The sequence below is a fragment of the Pollicipes pollicipes genome, unplaced genomic scaffold (genome assembly GCF_011947565.3).
Source record: "Pollicipes pollicipes isolate AB1234 unplaced genomic scaffold, Ppol_2.1 Scaffold_6138;HRSCAF=7277_pilon_pilon_pilon, whole genome shotgun sequence".
In the NCBI taxonomy this organism is placed as follows: Eukaryota; Metazoa; Arthropoda; class Thecostraca; order Pollicipedomorpha; family Pollicipedidae; genus Pollicipes; species Pollicipes pollicipes.
The window spans coordinates 9,286,536-9,306,046 of record NW_023596818.1 but is presented as its reverse complement, the minus strand read 5'-3'; the positions used below and the strand labels follow the sequence as shown (position 1 = coordinate 9,306,046).

Genomic DNA, 19,511 nt, shown 5'->3' with positions numbered 1-19,511 from the left:
ATGGTGGCACAATTGGTCCATTCCAGACCAAACCTACAAAGTGTACATTAGACCTCCTTTTGACTACTGCGACGTCATCTACAACGGACACGTCACAGTACAGGACGCGATCAGACCCGAAACACTACAAAACAGAGCCGCGAGACTGGAGAACGGGGCGCTGTTTAGAACGCGATCCGACAAACTGCGAGCTGAGTTAGAATGGAGAAGACTGACAACGAGGCGACATATACACCGACTGACGCACTATCACAAACTAAACAGCCCCGGTCAACGCACACCGAGCTACATCACAACAGTCATGTCATATACCCATGCCTAGGACGCTAACAGAGATCTCAGGAATGCGAGCGCGTACTCTGCAACCACCAATCCCACATCGTCATAGCACAAACCGGTTCTCCCAAAAAAACTTATAAACAACGGAATGAATTGCACGACACTACACGATACCCCACCCACTCCACCTTCAAAAACAGCTTTGTGAGCGGTTGAGATTTTTCGATCCACCCCACTGCTACACCGCACAATAAAAGGGAGGAAAGGTTTTGCATGCCAGGCGAAGAATTGATATGCCCCGCTTGAATTCGCATATATTTTTTGCTTAAAAAAACAGCTTCGCCGACGTGCCAGTAAGGACACAAAATTGAAGACATTCGTCATTCCGTCCTTTCGTGCCAAAAGTAAATCGAATAACGAAATGATCTGTTTGATAGCATATCTCAAACGCTACACATCGATTTCATACACAAGTTCATTCATATCAGCCACAATCTCTACTACACGGCGCAGATCGCAACAACGGCGACGATCCAGTGGTGGGCTCCCATTTCCAAAATTTTCCACTCAAATCTATACGATTCATCGATCTGAAGTGTTATCAGTTATCTCTCTCACCTTACTATATGGACTCGACATCCCCATGGAGGCGTGTGATGGCTGACCATCCAGCTGAAGCAGATGGCTGAGCGCGCTCTGCCTTGGCGGCGACCGCGGCTTAGCACTTTTTGTGTTCTAGGCAATGCGTTTTGATTTCAGCTCTTTCTTTTGCGCTTTCCTGATTTACATTCGCATTGTTTGCATGTCTTGTTTAATCACCATGACTGTGACGACGATTTGATGATGACGCTCACGCTGCGCTACTGTTCCTGCACCCATGCTGGAGTTGTATGCACAGATTGAATATGCTAGTGTCTACATGCTATAAATTGCATTGTAAATTGTACACCAACTGCAAACATGCTCTTAATTTTATGCTAGTGCGTTCACTACTTGCCGGCCAGTTAACCTTCCGATTGTCATCAGCCGTTATTGAGTCCTAAGAAGGCTGAATACTGTCATTCACATACGTTGGACTGCCATGGATGCGTCACTACCCGATTTTTATCCTTGCAATTGCCAGGATTGGAACCAGGGTCTTCTGATTGCAAGTCCAGTGGTATACCAATTGGGGCAACCGAGGATGACGAACGTTGTTCCTCCAGCGGTTGGCTCAGTTAGTAGAGCATCGGCGTCACAAGAAAGACCCTGGTTTAAATCTTAGAAATTGCAAGGAGATAATTCGTAACCATCGTCTGATTCTTTCAGGACTCAATAACACCAGACAACGACCGGAGAGACAGTTTACCGAAACGTTGCGTACACACTAACATACCAGACGAGTGCGACAGTCCGAACAATTTAATCCGTGATTCTGATGCGTTGCTACGTCCCTAGAATTTAGGACCTAAGTACGTATGGAAAGTGTGTGTGTGTGCTAAGAACGTACGCAATTGATTGCGAAAAATTGAACGCATGAAATTGTCCGCAAGCAATTGAACGTAAGCAAGCATTCGTAACGAATAAAGTTGGTTTACAATACTACGTAAGAAAAAGCTCGCGAACAGCGTAGGCGCATGAACAGCGTAAGTTGGGCGCATCCCTTGTTTCTGAGAATGCTGAACATTAAGCCTATGGCAACACATGGGGATAATTTACTTCGGGGTGGTGGATAATGCCTATATGACTAGTGCTCCAGCACAGATCAACCACAAGATCACCAAATTACGCATTGCCAGCTCTCAAATTAAGGTTTAAATCCGAGCGAGCACTTTCTTACTATCCAGCGTACTGCTTAAAAGTAATCCTCTTCGGCAATGTTGGATCGGGTGCGAACAAGGTACTAATCAAACGGGGTGCATCAAAGCGGATTTAGATGGTGCACCATTCTCTCTGGACTGTGATTTGCTTTACATAAGCAATCGTGAACCGTTGTCATTCACGAGTCTGCCCACCGTAGTCCGCGATCGAGCTGGCTCGCCGCATCCGTCAGCTGGCGTCAGTGGCGCGCTCAGGGGCGTCAGATTCGTCGACAGAGGCATCGTCAGGGTGAGGTATGAACGGGGAGCACAAAATACTCGGCTGGTGCACTACAGCGGACTGGTTTTGACTCCGCACGTACGATTATCGTGCATCTAATGTTTTTGTTTCAATTTTTAAGCCTCTGGTCCCATCCATTCAAGGGTCATCTCCCACTACCCCGAATGATTCGGATTCATTTCCTGGCCGCTTCAGAACATTAAAGTTCATGGCATGAAGAGATGTGCTAGTTGCAATATTTGACCTGACATCTGCCATTGCGTTTGTCCATCGTCATCCCTTACCCTCTATATGGGTACCTCGGAATTGATACTGTATCTGAGGCCTGACACGAGAAGTAAAGGTCTGCGTTCCAGCAACAGCACACATTTGCATACAGTTTTGCGAACTCTTGTCAAGGGAAATTCACCCTTGACGAGCATTTGCGCGCAAACTTTGTGTCCTTACACAAAATATTAAAATACGAATCTTTTGTAAATAGTTTTTCTCATCAAGCGTTTTCTTGGACTGGCATCTGCGGCTGAAATTTGTGTAGGAACAGCTACTCGCGACCTTTTGTGTGCAAAATTTTGCGCGTGCGAACATTTTGTTTACAAGCTTTTTCAGGCAAATATTTTGCCACATAATCGTTACCTAGACATATCTTTTCCACCACAAGCCTTTCCCGCTACGAATTTTATACCCTTCGTACTTAATCCTGCCAAATATTAGGCATCCTAAACTAAACCCCGTTCCCGGGCGCAGTGCTGCCACCTGTACAGACCATCAATGTGGTGCGGAATGATAGGTGGCGCTGCCACACTGGTTTTGCCGTGGTGTGGTGGGTATTTTATGCATTAAGAACCGCAAATACGAGGCTTCAAGCCGTGTTTGGAATCTAATTTCCCTTCAAATGAGCAGAAATATAAGTCAGAAGAGTCAGAAGACATGAACAAATGCAGATATATAAATATACACAGACATATATATACACATTTGTGCATGGCTCAGAAATGAAGTTCGTGAAAAACACTATCTGCCTGCAGATCAGCCATATGGTAGGTGCCCCTGCCAGGGCCGCCATGTAGCCAGGCACTGATCATGAGGTATATATCGATGTTAAACATCAGCTCGCGCATAGGTGGCAACACGTCGCTACTTCCAAATAGGGCTCACGCATTTCGTGCGGCGTGACTGTAAGGCACGTTGTAGGTGCCGTCCCTGGGCTCGCAGTCTGTCCGGTGTTGCCGGCATTACACCAGTGTGGGCACTCCGAGAAAGTGGGAAACACAAGTTCAATGTGGACGGCACCACAGCGATCGAGGGTGCCGCTCCAGGTCAACAGACAGAATCAACAGTCAACAGTCTACAGTCTACCAGGTCAACAGTCAACAGTCTACTGTCCTCCGAGCCAACGAGAAGAACCCAGCAGCATTTTGTTCGGCCCTTCGACGATCGGGATTCCCGGGAATGCTCCGGCTGTGGGCACAAATAACGAAGGCAGTGGACGCGCCATTAAAACTCGATAAGTGACTAACAGTAACTAAGGAGTGCCCGGTTGGTTAACATAAAGGGCCCCGGCCCGAACGCAGGGCCCTCCGAGCAAATGAGTAGAACCCAAGACCAATGTGAAAGGCTTCTGAGCGATCGAGAGTGCCTTAGTAGATGTACATACATATATCCGACAGCACCGTATGGCCACCCGAGGAAATCGTAGTCATAGACCATGCCAAAATAGCCCAGAAACGTGAACTATAGCGGGCTGAGTTTCGTACGGTTTTTAAAACTACATTTCTGACCACTTTCAGTGTGTAGATCTGAGCTCCCGCATCACGGCGTGATAAACTCAAGCCCAGCCCAGGATACAGCCAGGGGACGTCAATGGGGTCAGTGCCGTTTATAATCTGCTCAAACGGTATCAGTTTGCACGTAGAAGCAATGCCACTATTATGCGATATGCCGATTATACACAACTTATGGTTTTCTGGGAGAAAGCGTTGCCTTATTGTACTCACTCAACGTGGCGAGTACAATCAATGAGTAAGCATACTTCACACCATGAATCAATGTTTCAGTTAAAACTCGATGAACTGGAATTCCAGTAAACCCCCGATGGTAGTCTTAGGTACGCCGTACGCGCTAATTGCTCCGGAATGCGCTACCCACCTACGTCAGTAAGCAGCACTATTATAAACAAGTGTCCCTTGTGAAAACCGTAGGTCTAGGGATAAACCGTACGCTACCGTTTGAGCCGCGCATCGGACAGCTTGTAGCCAGCTTACGGGCCCCACTGGCCTGTTATGCAAAACACCTCTCCGAAAGCCATAGTCCTCTCTCTCTCTCTCTCTCTCTCTCTCTCTCTCTCTCTCCTCTCTCTCTCTCTCTCTCTCTCTCTCCTCTCTCTCCTCTCTCTCTCTCTCTCTCTCTCTCTCTCTCTATCTCTCTCTCTCTCTCTCTCTCTCTCTCTCTCTCTCTCTCTCTTCTCTCTCTCTCTCTCTCTTCTCTCTCTCTCTCTCTCTCTTGTAGTTTACGCATGGGTACTGTATGCGCCGAGGTATTGCATTTACATACATGATAGTTGCAACGCTGGGTTCATGGAGCGCATTCAAAAGCTAGTCAGCTGATGTGTACGGGTCATCGCGAGACGGCGAAAACACGACCATATAAGCGATGCGCCTCGCATGTTCAAGTGACCGCCTGCCAGTCGCCCTGCGACGTTCCACACGCTTTGCCTACTAAAACGTATGTTGACAGCCGGTCGGCCCAGACCCACAGTGGGCTACACGGAGCCAGGAGAGTACCGCAATATGCGGCAGGATGCGAAGCTCTGTCTGCTTTGAATCCACACGGAGACGGGCAGGCGGTGGCTCAGATGGCGTTGTGCGCCTGCTTGCAACACGGTGCCTCCTGAGGTGAGAGGTCGTCTACCACGCGGCTTTGCACGTGGGCCTCGCAACATATCGGTGAACCAGCTGTGATTCGTGTGTGCCAAAACAAGCTGCAGCTATTTGTTCTGCCAAGCCGAGCGTACTTCAGTTTACGTGAGTGTTTGAACGCGTGTTTCTCCCTGCGAGCCTCCTTATGATTTCGACTCGAGCTAGAAAATAGCCATGGTTTGGGACGGGCTTTCAAGTCTGCAATACAGTACAATTGTGAAGAGCTCAAGATCAAGTGGGTGGGGCATTAAGCGATCAAAGGTGGCGGGGCAAGTTCAAAGAAGGGGACGCCCACAAGAGTGTAGGACCCCGGAAATGAGGGCAAATCTACAGAGCCTTAGACCACTGTAGAGGGACCCTGACCCTGAGCATCGAGTGCCTTGGTAGGTTAACACGCGCCCGGGTGGCCGGCTAGATACCCTTCGCTCGGGTGGGGGGTCAATGTGACCCACCCCTGAGATCTCGAGACTTAAGAAAGCTACAGACACCAAATTTACAGGGTGTGTTGACCTGTACGTGAACCCACTTAGATCAAAGTTTCAGGTTCCTAAGTCACAACCTTTGGGTCAAAAAGGGTCAAACAAGGTCAAGTTTCAGGTTGGTCTCCAAAGTGCCCCAGAACCTAAATAACCGTTTCTAAGCAAAAGGTCACATTCTCATTCAAGATCAGTGACCTTTTTTTGATCTTTTGAAGGTCAAGGTGACCAAAATCATACAAAATTGCTTTGAGTTTTGCAGTTGACTAAGCGACAAAGATTACGCTAGACAGTATGTTCCTAAAGCAAAATGCCGACCTGGGTTATTTTAGGTAAATAACCTATTCTGACCTCTAAGAAGCCCATGGAAGATGCATAGTGCGGTTCCTGCTATCAATAAACTCAAAATGAGCACCTGAAATTATCCCATACAGCAAACCTTAGAGTAACAAAACAGGTTGGTTTTGACCTTGGTGTGACCTTAATACCTGACCTTAGGTCAATTTAATTTGCTCATTCAACTGTTGTGTTGCCTAAGAAAGCATCTCAGAGATGTATGGCTTCGTCTAACACTCCGTTTTTGGATCAGATTGAAGGATTACCTAGAAATTGCCTTCGCTGAAACCATAGGCTGACTTTGACCTGTCATAGGTCAGCGATCTTGCAAGGTACATGTAAATTGTTGATGCCAAACGATTTTTTATTCAATTGTCTACAGCTATGCAAAATTTGGCGCAGCTACGCCGTGCTGTTCGGAAACCATTCTGGAAAAACCTTCCGGAGGGATCAATTTGACCCCCACCCGAGCGCGTGTTAAATTACGTAACCCAGCCCCCCAGCAACAGCGCAGGGCCCTTCGAGCAAGAAGAGAGAAGCCGAGACGAAACAGGAGGGGTGCTGAGCAACTGAATACAAATAGGTATCAAGGACAACGAGAAAGAGCCCTTAGCGTTTGGAGTGCTCCGGCAAGTGAACATATAGGTGCCTTGGCAACAGCCTATAGCCTATGGACATCGTAACGGGCCCTTAAACCTCTCCTGCCGCCACCCTTTCAAGCAACAACTTATTTATGTCTGTTCATTGGCGCTTACTTTCGCTTGCGGGTATTCTCGGCCACCTGGAGGCCCAAAGAAGCCCATTGTTGTGTCTCGTGTTAAAAACCTGCATCCGTTCGGCCTGTTGTAGGCCTCTTCGGTGACAGGGGGAGGACATGAGCCTGTTCCTCCTGGACTCGCCACCGGTTGTCCACACGACTCCTATGTTGGTGACACCCTCCCGCAACGTCATGTTGGACCGACACGGTGACGTCAAAATAGTTGCCGCCCTTCTCCTGTTGGGGGTGGGAAGGAGGGGAGGGGCGCGACGGTGGCGGCTCGTGGCCTTCTCCACTGCGCTGATGTGAGAGGCGGCGCCCCGGTGGTGACATTTACTCCTGATATGCCCAAGGCCTGGCCGGTTCGGACTAAAGCTCTTTTCGGTGGCGATACTATGGACCGAAGCCTGATGTAGTATGCAATGTAATAACCAGCCCGTGGGCATAACAATGAATATTGATATATCATGCTCAGAAAAGTGCGCTGAAGATTTTAATAAAAATTCAGAAACATCACTTGTGAAGGTGATGAGCCACTTAAGCCTGTTCTTATGTATACCCTTGTTGAATATGTTAGGAAGATGTACTAGGACACTCACATTTACCGGCAACAAAATGCGAGCTTTGACTCATTTTTGGCTCACATACGACGCATGCACAGTGTGGTGTGGTCATTTATAAAGCCAGCCCATCGACGTCGTTTGCATTTTAACGTGCACCACGTAATAAACACGCACACAAAACATCATCTTCACGGCGGACAACCCGACCAGCGAAGCCAGTTCACGAGCAGGCATCTGCCCGGGCCCGACCATCGCTGACAGCATGAGCCGTTTACCGGCGACTCCATTGGCCGAGACGTGCACTCACAAACGCCAGTGCTCGGCCCCGGGCAGGCCTACACAACCCCGCGAACACTCGTTGGCACAGACCGTGACGCCTACGTTACAGAGAACTGATACACTAAAAATATAAATTACTTCTCACTTTGCTCTGTGCTCGGCGCGCCAGTGACGGCCTATTAAACCTTTGTACAAATATTTACAGCGGCGGAGTCGGGCGGCAGTGGCCTGTTTGCTGTTTGCTCTCGGTTAACAGCGCAGCAAGAGCGAGCCAGGCCGGGCGGATAACACAGCCGGCGGCGCGCTCTTCCAGCAGTCCGCAGCAAAACAAAGAGAAACGCCAGCCAGCCGCCCGGCCGCGCCTATCAAACAACGCCGCTATCGGCGCGCGTTTTTACGCGCGTTTGACTGCCGCCGCCCGAGTCCTTGGAAGCCGAAAACGGCGCGGCGCGGCGGAAACGGCGCACTTTACGGCTCATCAAACCGACCGGCGGGCGGCCGCCGAGACGAGATGGACCGCAAACAGTGATTGCTTCCACTGGCGGCGGCGGGGCACCGGGAATGTTTTCCTGCATGATCGGCGGCCGTCCGGCGGCGCTCCCGCCTAAACTGCGCGGCCGTCGCTGGGAAATGGCGCGAACGACGCCAGTGCCCGACGAGCGCGGCGGCCGGCCGTCGACCGACGGCCCAGCCGAGCACTGTCTGTCCAGCCGCCGCCGCCGGGTGTTCGGGTGCGGCCGGCGTGGCAGCGACGGCCGACGTCAGGGCGGCACCCGTCCCGAGGGTGACGCGGCGCTCACACGCCCGCCGCGCGGCGACACTTGTCCCGGCGCGTCGGGCTCGACACTCCCTTCCGGTCGGCTGCGATGCGACCCCGGCCCAGCGGCGCGCCCTGGCGCCGCGCGCGTCACGACGCGGAGCGGGCGGGGCGGCCGCGTCATCCCGCCGGCGGACCCGTGAGCCCGTCTGTAAGCGCGGCGCCAGCGCCGGCAGCGTTCGGGCGCCCCCGCGCTACAGGCACGTGTGCACGGCCACCTCCCGGTGGCACTTGCTGCAGCGCACGGTGCAGCACCAGTTGAACTTGCACTGACAGCGTTCTATGCGCGTCTCGTGCCGCGTCGAGTAGCCTCGTTGGCAGCAGAGCAGGTCGCACCCGTCGATAGCGTTCGAGCTCTGCAATGGCGGGCGCGCACGTCAAACAGCAGGACGCCAAACACCGGCGCCAAACGACGGAGCATGGATCTTCGCGGGCACCATTAATGGAGAAATCACGATCATGATCACAGTCACGATCACGATCACGATCCAAGCATGAACCACTGTTGTCGCTCGTGAATGACCCCCTGCCCACACCACATCAGCAGCAAAGAACTGTGATATGAAACGCTGCATTCATGCACAAGTTACAGCGCAAGGCATGTTAAAATCGGCACCGCACGCGTGCATACAACACAGACCGTAGCTAAACAGCGCGACGAACGCACACACTCCCGCCGCCTCCCACACCCCACGCACGAGGCCGGCGGAGGACTCGGCGCCGACGCTCCCGTCTCCGTCGTCACGTACCGCGTTACACTCGCGCTCGTGCGTGCCGAGGGTCAGCGCGTCGCGCTTGATGTCGAACTCGCAGAAGTTGGGACTGGCCGACAAGTAGACGAGGTCGGCGTCCGTGTGCTGGCGGAACTGGTCGTTGCGCGGCACCAGCAGGAAGCGGCCGCCCACCTTGCGGCGCTGCACGCGCGTCGCGCTGTCGAACTTCTCCTTCAGTCGGCGCCCGACCTGCGGCAGCGGTCCGGTCACGAGCGGTTCGGGTCAGGTCAGGGCCAGGGTCAGGTCAGGATCAGGCCAGGTTGAGGCCAGGTTGAGGCCAGGTTGATGCCAGGCTGATGCCAGGTTGAGGCCAGGTTCAGACCAGGTTCAGGCCAGGTTCAGGCCAGGGTCAGGCTAGGTTCAGCGCAGGTTCAGGCCAGGTTCAGGCCAGGGTCAGGCCTGGGTCAGGCCAGGATCAGGCCAGGGTCAGGTCACGGCCAGGCCAGGGCCAGGCTAGGGTCAGGCCAGGGTCAGGTCAGGGTCAGGGCGAGGTGCGGCAGGCGACGGGACGGACCAGGCCGGCCTGCCGGGTCGACAAGCGGCGAGTGTCTGCCCCTCCCGGCAGTAGCCGGCACCGCGGGCGCTCAAGCTGTCTCCCCTAGCTCCGGGCACATTAACTTCTCTGTGTGTGGAACTGAGCTGGCGAGCACCGAGCTACACCTGTCGTCAGCGGCATGCTTGATGGGAAAGGAGAGCGCGGTCACAGCGCAAACGCGTCTTTCCTCATCAACCATTCTACGTTCAGTAAATGTGATTAAGAGCAGCCTTTAGCTGTGTTTCTCCCCTTTTTACTGATGCACAACATTGTAGTTCCCTTAAGAAACTCTTGTGCAGACGCTACCAGATTCAGCTTGCAGGGCCCACAGATGCTGAGAGTCGACAGAACCGTGTTGAGACCAGCTGTGAGTCTGTCTTTTCTATTCTCGTCTCCCTCTCCTCCTTCCTTGATCAGCTGCTAAATAGCCCCACGCTGGGCTTAACCGGACAGCCGCACGCTCCAGCCCAGCGCAGAGGTGTCACAACGTGCCTCCAGAGGTCCTCCCCACTCACCTCCCTGAACTGCGGCATGCTCTTCCAGCAGGTCTTGAGCTCGCAGGAGCCGGACACACCGTGGCACTTGCACTCGATCCGCATGTTGTCCTCCAGCACCTGCGGCGGACAGAGACGGTGGCGGTCAGCGGCCAGCGGCGCCCCTGCACGCTCCTCTGCTGACCGGCGGCCTGGCGCCGACACGGAAATGGTGGACTCCATAGGATATGTGATCTTTCTGCATGACAATAAGACTGATGTTGGAATTCAGAACCATTCGGGGGAGGGAGGGAGGGCGCCCAAACACATGGGTGCTATCACCGCTGAGGTTGGTGAATTCGGCCCCAGGAACACTTTTGGCTGGTTCGAACACTTGGGTGTTTTGACCTTATACAGTTGCAAAAAATGGACGTCAGTAGTATTGGGGGGTGACTACGTCCAAGCCACTACATATATACGAGGGAGTGCGGCGATGCTGCTGATGATCAAGTTGACCGTGTGTCTCTTGTTGTGCCGAACCAGACATGGTAGCTCGACCGGCGGCCATGCCAACGGCCAGCCAGGCCGGCAGACTTCAGCCCAGCTGCCTTGCGCTGCACTGCTGGCGTCCGACGGCTGCCGCCAGGCGGCGGGCGCGTCACGCGCGCTTCTCTGGTGAGTGACACGCCGCCACCGGGCGCCGGGGCGGGCAGACGGGGCTGAAAGGCGGCACCACGCGCGGACAGAACAGTGGCCACGTCCGGCCGCCAGAGCCCTGCTAAAGGCCGGCCCCGCCAGGTGAAAAAGGTCGTCGGAAGATCATATCCGAACAGGGGATGAATGAAGCGTTAATTGACAACTAAAAGCCTGCCTTTCATGACGGATGCTGTGATCTTGAGCGGGGCGGGGCGATGCGAAATACTGATCCTTTCATATGTAAATGGACTCGGTCTGAGGAAGGTCTCTCTCTCTCTCTCTCTCTCTCTCTCTCTCTCTCTCCTCTCTCTCTCTCTCTCTCTCTCTCTCTCTCTCTCTCTCTCTCTCTCTCTCTCTCTCTCTCTCTCTCTCTCTCTCTCTCTCTCTCTCTCTCTGCCTTTCATAGTTCCCAGGTCCTTAACTTCAAGGCATCAGAATACCGTGCAATTCAAGATACACTGCTTGTATGGCGGCTACTAGCCTCCTGTTTCAGTTATAGTTGAATCTATCGATCGTCTCGATGAGATGAGCTCACCTCTCATGAATGCTACCGTGAATCGTCCTTCTTCCATCCGATTGAACTACGAGAGTGATGATTTCATGATACACCCGGCTTCACGCGATTTTCTAGTCGGCACGAAACCGCGTTCACAACTACCTATAGCTGGCCAGATAAGGCGGAGCAACTACACGCGCACAAACCGTCATCAGTTATCTCGCATCACATCGGCAAGGAGTCTGTTGCGTTACGGAGCGGGCCACATCTGTTCGCTTAAAGGGAGTGTCCCATCTTTGGGATATTTCAAAAACATGCCCTTGTGAAACATTAGGGCGGCTTACGTCTAATAATAGCACTGGGTAGTTCCACTTCGGCACTGTCAGGACATAAGGATGTCAATTCTAATTGCTATTTAGTCCAAATAACGCCGTCAACGTTTCGCGACAGCACTACGCCTCTTCACCTTATTCGCGGCCGCCGACGTCATGGCAAACGCCGTGGCGCTTTTACTAGTGCGAATAAAAGAACGCTCGCGATTGGCTCAGAGGACGGCCATGGCCTGCTAGCGAAAAGCGCATTGGTTGGAGTTTAAAACAGCGCGTCAATATGACTATGTGATGCTTCCGTTCCCGAAGCAAAAGCGCGCCTCGGAAAGAGCCACCCTGCTAAGCGTCACAGGTCAAAGCCATAATATGACGTTTCGTTGAATTCGCACGATAATAGCTTCATATGCCAAAAATATTTTTGTCCAAGAAGAGTGCTCCAAACTTTCATAGCATCCAATACACACAAATTTCGAGAAATCAGTGCGTTGCAAACATTGCAGGACACACACTTGGAAAAAGGAGGGCAAGTAAAATGCATGATTTTCATGTTGGTGATCAAGTAGTCCAATGACATTGCTCCCGCAGGAGAAGCTACATGAAACAGAAATTCTGGGCTGTTCAGAAGGGTTTATATGGAACTTGTATTACTGATCAAATCATACGCGTCCGATCTAATGAGAAGTAATTAAGAGGTGGCATACTCCTTTTGAGCACGGCTAGACTCTCATAGCGACAAACAACAATATGCATACATTTGAGCCGCGGCTTCACAACGCCAATCTCCGCGATCTAAATCCAGAATCGGAATAACAACACGCTCGGCTCAGCCTCATACAACAGCGAGCAAACACCTCGACCGTTGTTCAGACTACGAACTGTGCCTGACAACAAGACTACTTCAGCTACACACACGGCGTTCTTCTCGTCCCAACGGAGTCGGAGACAAACTCTGGTCTGCTCTCCACAGCTGCGTCAGCGTCCGGCCCTCCGTGGCCGGCTGTCCCCGGTCCACGCAGACCGGGGATCCCGCCGCGCAGAGAGCCGGTGCGAGCTAACCGCTCACCGCAGACGCCGCACGCGCTGGGCGCGCTGGCGCGCCGGCGCGGAGCGGGAGCTGCCGGGCGCGACCGGCTGGAGCCCGGCCGGAGCCGGAGCCGGAGCCGGAGCCGGGCCGGGCCGGCGGGGAGCCGTAATCACAGCACGCCGCGTGCCGTCGAGGAATGACGCACGGCTCGGAGCGCGGCGGGAGAGCTCGGCTCGCCGGTATGTGTAAACAGGTCGGTAATGGCGCCATTGTCCCAGCGTAATGTACGCCCCAGGGATTACGATACGCGGACCAGGGAGCGGGGGCCGATGACAAAACGATCCGGTCCGCACTGCCGGCCTCGTCAGCCGATTACCTGCCCTCCACTGAACCGGGCGCCCCGCACGGATCGACTTGTTTTTTGAGCGAACGTATTCGCATCACATGGGAGTGAGGCTGGAACTGACGATGACTGACTTGGGTGGACGTGCTCGGATGGCTGGCTCTGAGGGCGGTTCGGATCACATCCTCTTCGGCTCAAAACATGTGTGTGCAAGGAAAACAGGCCGTAAAAAACCGGTGAGGACGCAGACCTTGGAACAATTCAACGGAAAAAGAACTAGGACGTATGAATGGCACCGAAGACATGAAGAATGGATCCAAATGGATGGATGGATCCAATGGATCCGATGGATCAGGTGGTCAGCTCTGCTGTCGTTCACGAGATTGCAATCCTGCCGCAGTTTTGCCGCCAACGCAACTGCAGTCTGAAGCAGCCTGACGAAGCCTCTATCCTTTCGCGTGATCTCTTTTGGCTATAGGCGCACTAGACCAGTGAAGTGATGAGAACTCAGAGGCCACGTGCCGAGCGCTCCTGAAATTCCCAGGGAGATTCCAGTAAGGAGCTTTACTTTCCTGAAATAACGCTTCACAGTGAAACTTACGTCCACATCGCTGGACACACGAACGGAATGTCCACTGATCCGTCAAAGCACGCCGTCATTTTGAATTTCCATCAGCGGGACATGTCTGCTTGACAGCATTACACCAGCCATCCTCAGGCTCAGTCGCCAGGCTCGCAGGGCGACGTTCCCATGTGGCATCGTCGCGGCGTGATCTTGAGCGACGACGGCGGCCCGTCACCAGCACGCGAGGCGGACATGCATCTCGGAAAGAGATGCGCCTCAGGCCGCTCTGTCCGGTTCAAGCCGACCCCAGCGAGCGCAACAGTTGTGCGCTGTCTCCCAAACAGCTGGAAATCGATTTTCCACCAGCGCGTGCAAACTCTTGACAGCGAACGCCCCCATGCAAGAGCTCTGGCGCATGGAACTACACGCCGTGGACCGTGTGCGTGCGCTCATACAACCACCACTACCGCTCGATGCCATTGTCTGACCGTGTATAACGAGGAACGTCTCCATATCGTGAAAGGTTATGCAGATTTTTGCGTTGGGACATCATGCTAGTTCTCTTTTCAACAAAGGACCGAAGTATAATTCTGGGAACAGCAGCTTCGGAAGCGAGCGATTTCGTTGCGTTCACGCAAGGGTGACCCACGGTCTTGCTCCAAGCTGTAGATGGTCCCTCGAGCGATCCATTGCAATGGAGCGTTCACGGGGCATTGCGCGCCACAGAATTATCGTAAGCTTGATGTTTTTAACTTAACATCGGCACAGAATCCCTTACCTTCTGAATTATCCTATCTATAAGCTTTGGCGGATGACATCTCAGCAACTGTGACCGTGTGACATATAGAGTGCCTAATTGGTTCTTGTCAAATGCATTAATAATGGATATCTGTGTGAGATTTGTAACGATAGTCTTCTTCTTGAGAGCCCTCAGATTTGATTTGTTGGGCTTTTCTGTTTTATTGTTAGGCTCAGCGTGTGTTTACTTACGGGTGCTTTTGGCCACAAGGAACAGTTGCAAAGCGCAGATGTTAATCCGCTGCATTGCAATATCATGACTTACGTCCCTCAAAACTGTATTGCGATCGGGTCACCTTCGGATGCACCGGAAGTTTACAACCTCCACGATTGTTGTGAAAATGTGACCCGGGGCTAGATGAAACAAAACGGCAACCAGAAGCTACTGGTGGACACCAGCCCACTTGAACGAAGGTTATGGTTACTTACTCTTACAAAGATGGAGTTGTGCGCCGCCTGCGAAGTACTTTTGTTCTACTGACTGGCACTGTATATTACTCTTCGCACATTTTTCCTTTCTGCAATACGCGTAATACTTCGCAACAATTGCCCTCCCTAACCGACCCCGTTAAATGCAAGACTTCAGGTGATATCTACGACAGACGTCGGCGACGCCGCGTGAGGCCTCGAAGGGCCAGCGGCCGCTGAGGCCTCGGAAGACCTGCACCCGCTGAGGCCTCGGGAGACCTGGGCCTGCTGAGGCCTCGGGAGACCAGCGACCGCTGAGGCCCCGGGAGACCTGCGCCCGCTGAGGCCTCGGGAGACCAGCGCCCGCTGAGGCCTCGGAAGACCCGCGCCCGCTGAGGCCTCGGGAGACCAGCGCCCGCTGAGGCCTCGGAAGACCTGCGCCCGCTGAGGCGTCGGGAGACCAGCGCCCGCTGAGGCCTCGGAGGACCTACGCCCGCTGAGGCGGCGTCCCCCAATCAGCCTGCTGCCGCCCGGGGCCAGCCGCCGACGGCCCTATTTGCAAATATTGGCTCGGCCTGGCCGTCAGCAAAAGTGGCCGATCACGTGAACAAACGGCAGTCGGCGACGCCGGCGAGGGCTGCCCGCCGCGCCGCGCTGCCGCCGCCACAACATGGCCGCCGCGGACGGCCTTCCTGTGGCGGCGGCGGCCCAGAGCGTGCCGCTGCCGCCGCGGTCACGTGGTGTCTGCCGCGGTCACGTGGCGCCGCCGGGGCTCGCGGGGGCGCAGTCAGTGAAGCAGAAGGACGGCAGCCGACGGAGCACGGACCGTTGGAGATCGACAGGCCGGCCACGAACCGATTCTCGAATTGGGTTGACTGGAGCACATGAATCGCGATCACCGCCCAGCTGAAAGCGAGGGCGGCGTCGTTGCCGGACGGGACCAGAGGCGTCAAGCCGCCGCGCATTTGGCAGAAGCAGCCGTGTTTCGTTCACTGCTCTCGGGAACGAAGAACACCTCGGCACGGAAGCTGCGTAAGCTGACCACACCTTGCTGACCGGCTTCTGACACGCCGGACAACGGCCGACCAAACATCAGCTGCCCGGCCGCCTGAACAGAGCTCGGCGGTGCCGGCGCGCCTGACAGTGGCAGTGTCGCCACCAGCCTGCTGCACGTACCAGGCGGCGAAACAAAGCGTGAATGGCATCTGGGTGGCCTGTTTGGAAAGCCAGCCTCATGGCGGGTACAGCAGAGCCTAACCGGAGGGTCTTTACTGGAAGCCAGCCCGATCCTAAGCGTGAATTAGTGCAGTGGGCGGCCCTGTGTTGTTCGCCCACTTGCCGTCAGTACCGCTATTTCAGTCCCTTTGTCAGCGCACGGGTAACGTGAGACAGTTACCAGGGTTAGGTCAGCAACGTCTATGCTGAGCGTGAAGCCCTCCACCTCTTCAGATCCAACCCCAACCAACGTGTCTAAGAGCGTAAGCTTAGGGGCGGGGGCCCTGAGTGCTTGGAGCGGCGGGCCCTGAGTGTTTGGAGTGGCGGGCCCTGAGTGTTTGGAGTGGCGGGCCCTGAGTGTTTGGAGTGGCGGGCCCTGAGCACTTGGAGTGGCGGGCCCTGAGTGTCATGGTACGCTCACTCGCCGAGAATGCCTGACATTAGCCCCAAGGCAACACATGGAAAAGGTCAATTTCAAAATTGATTTTGGCACACCCACTTTCTGAGAGCTGCTTTCGCCTATAGCTAGGATAGCGATTCACCCGCGGAAGATCATGGTCCTGCTTCTCCATCTCACCTTCCTGCCGGCCTCGTTGTTGTGCAGGTTCATCAGACTCTTCTTCCTGTTCTTCTTCACTCCGCGCCACTCCCTCGAGTCGACGAATCGCTTCGAGAGGCCCGAGCCGTAGGCGATGTTGTCGGAGCATCCGGACCACTGTCGGACACAGACGCGACATGTGAGCGACATCACCATGGCAACGCGGCGACCTTGGAGCTCGGCCCTGATTTAGAGCGTGACGTTCCGTCGAGGACAGTCAGACGTTTAAGTTCAATCCCTTCTTGCCAAATCATGCTTGTCACCGATGATAATGGCCGTGTCAGATAGCGGCTGACATTTGATTGCTTTCAGGAGCGAGCTGGCGAGAAAAATGGCATGTTCTTCGCAAAGTGAGTCACAACAAAGAACGTAGACGACACGCTAAAACGGTTCGGGCCGTGACTATAGAGTATTCATGGCATCAATGCCACAGATGGTCAACATCAATCAGTTACTTTTAAGGCCGTAGACAAGCCATCGCCCCGCCACAACGTTCCTCACTGTCCAGGGAAGGACCAGTCTAACCTCGTAAATATTCACGCATTCCAATTATTAAAAGAGCGGAAGACGACTTGGAAAGCACGCCATGCGTTTAATAAAACTCAATGCAAAGGGCGTGCGCTTATCAGGAAGATAAAATAACATTTGAAAAATCGTGTACTGCAGCTTGAAATGTCATTGGACAGTTCAGTCCAAGGACTTTCCGAAAACTGGAGGAGAGAGAGGGAGAGAGAGAGAGGGGGGGGGGAGGGAGGGAGGGAGGGAGACGTCAGCCGGCCAGGCTTAAGTCTGAATGGTGTGGAGTATAGTGAGAGCCCGACAAGACCATCGCTTAACTTCATTGACAAATGTTCGTTACAGAAATACACCCACCAACGTTTAGCTGGCGCTGGCGACAGGCTTAAAAGCTATGAAGAACGTCTATTAGAATCATGTTTGGCGAGCGATGGGAGACAGGATGAGCTCCACTGGCTGTCCCATAAGAACGGAAGCAACGCCTTACCAGCTGCTCGTTAAAATCCCAGCAGAATCTCAGCTAAGACATTCCTGGCCGAGCACACTGGACGTGGTGCTTAAGTGAATGGCGTATGCCGAGTTGCATCACATCTAAGGTAATCTGCTTATGTGCAGGGATAGGAAAGATGCATCCGACTTTTGGGGATACAGCTGAATTTTTTCAGGAGCCAATTAGAACCGGTGGATGAGATTATACAAGTTTTGCTGTGATGAAATGTGCATATGGGGTCGGACCGTGCCATTCAAATTGCATGAAGCTTTACGGTGAGCTGGATTCATCTGACTTTTATCCGCAAGCTAATAAACCAGTGGCCTGCCTGGGCATTGCTCAATGCGTTGCCTGGTTGAGACAACAGACTTCTCACTAACACGAATAACCGTATAATTAAATAGTCAATAAACCAATGGAAACCGGGTTTGGAAGTTTCGAAAATAGCATGGGGCCCTCACCTGTACCCACGAATCCTTCTCGGTTGACCTGAAGCATGGGAACCGCACCCCTGGGCCAGAAGGTCTCACAAGAAACCCATAACCTGGAATCTCTCACCACCGACCTGCAAGCCTGTGCTAGTGACCTCTAAGCGCTCTCCACCAACCTGGAATTCCACCCAAATAACATGGATTCCTTCCCATGCGACCTTAGATCCCAAATTACTCGCATAGCATCACTCACCACTGACATGGAAGTCAGGACGCAGCCCGCAGCCCCTCACAAATGATACCGCACCGCAAGCCAGGAATCCTTCGCGACAGTCCTGAAATATCTCGCCTCTGACCTGTTACCCGCCACAAGACGTATCCAGAGACCCTAATCACTGACCGGGAAGCCCTCGGCGCTGACGCCGTGCATGCTGGCCACTGACCTGGAAGCTCTCGGCGCTGACGCCGTGCACGCCGGCCACTGATCTGGAAGCCCTCGGCGCTGACGCCGTGCACGCCGGCCACTGACCTGGAAGCCCTCGGCGCTGACGCCGTGCACGCTGGCCACTGACCTGGAAGCCCTCGGCGCTGACGCCGTGCACGCTGCGGTCGCAGCCGCAGTCGTCCATGCGGCCGCTGGAGCAGGCACGCGTGAGCGCGTGCGCCAGGCCGGCCGATGAGATGGCGTGAACGAACGCCGTCTCCCGGGTGCCTGCGGGTGGTCCGCGCCCGGTCAGCGGTCAGCCGGCTCCTCACCAGCGGAGACGCGTCTCGCGGGGTCCGCCACGGCTGGGTCAGGTGCTCCGCGCAGGAGAGGGCGGAACGTGGCAACCGCCCGGGCCATCAGACGGCCGCAGACTTGGTGGTGAGGTGGTGCCGCTTCACTCTCCGGAACGGAGTTGGAAATGTCACCGTGTCCCGTGCTCGTGGCATACCTTTGCAGAGCCTAAAACGCCCTCGGGTGGAAAGGGGGGGAGGGGAGGAGTTCATCCCCCTCACCCATTTTCAAAATATCTTCCGAACATTGCGGTGCGGTCACGTTGAATTTTGTTTAAATGTAGACAATTCAAAAGCCGGTCTTTTTGCATCAAGTATTTGATACGCCCCGTCAGAAAGCTGACCCATGGCAGGCCAAAGTCAACGCGTGCTTGTTTGCGAAAGTAGATTCTAAGAAACCGTTCTAGGGAGATCATTTCTAGAAGAAAATCGTAGGAAAATGTGATGCGACAGCGGAGTGTTAGATGTCAAACTATTTGGATGGCTTCTGAGACCATAAGACTGATGAAATTAGGATCACAACTGATTTCATTGACATTGGGC

The 19,511-nt window shown here is 53.9% G+C and overlaps 1 protein-coding gene across 1 annotated transcript in view; it reads right to left on the bottom strand.

Moving 5' to 3' along the window:
* Positions 1-7,530: 7,530 nt before the first annotated feature.
* The window catches only part of LOC119105922 (protein Wnt-4a), a 67,960-nt gene continuing 55,979 nt past the window's right edge, over positions 7,531-19,511 (bottom strand). Inside the window, exons 5-9 of the mRNA XM_037229485.1 lie at positions 18,764-18,903; positions 16,734-16,871; positions 10,325-10,423; positions 9,251-9,463; positions 7,531-8,857 (exon numbers count right to left, since the gene is read on the bottom strand). Of these exons, the coding sequence (XP_037085380.1) occupies positions 8,696-8,857; positions 9,251-9,463; positions 10,325-10,423; positions 16,734-16,871; positions 18,764-18,903 (752 nt within the window). The 3' untranslated portion in view covers positions 7,531-8,695. The remainder of the gene's footprint in view (positions 8,858-9,250; positions 9,464-10,324; positions 10,424-16,733; positions 16,872-18,763; positions 18,904-19,511) is intronic.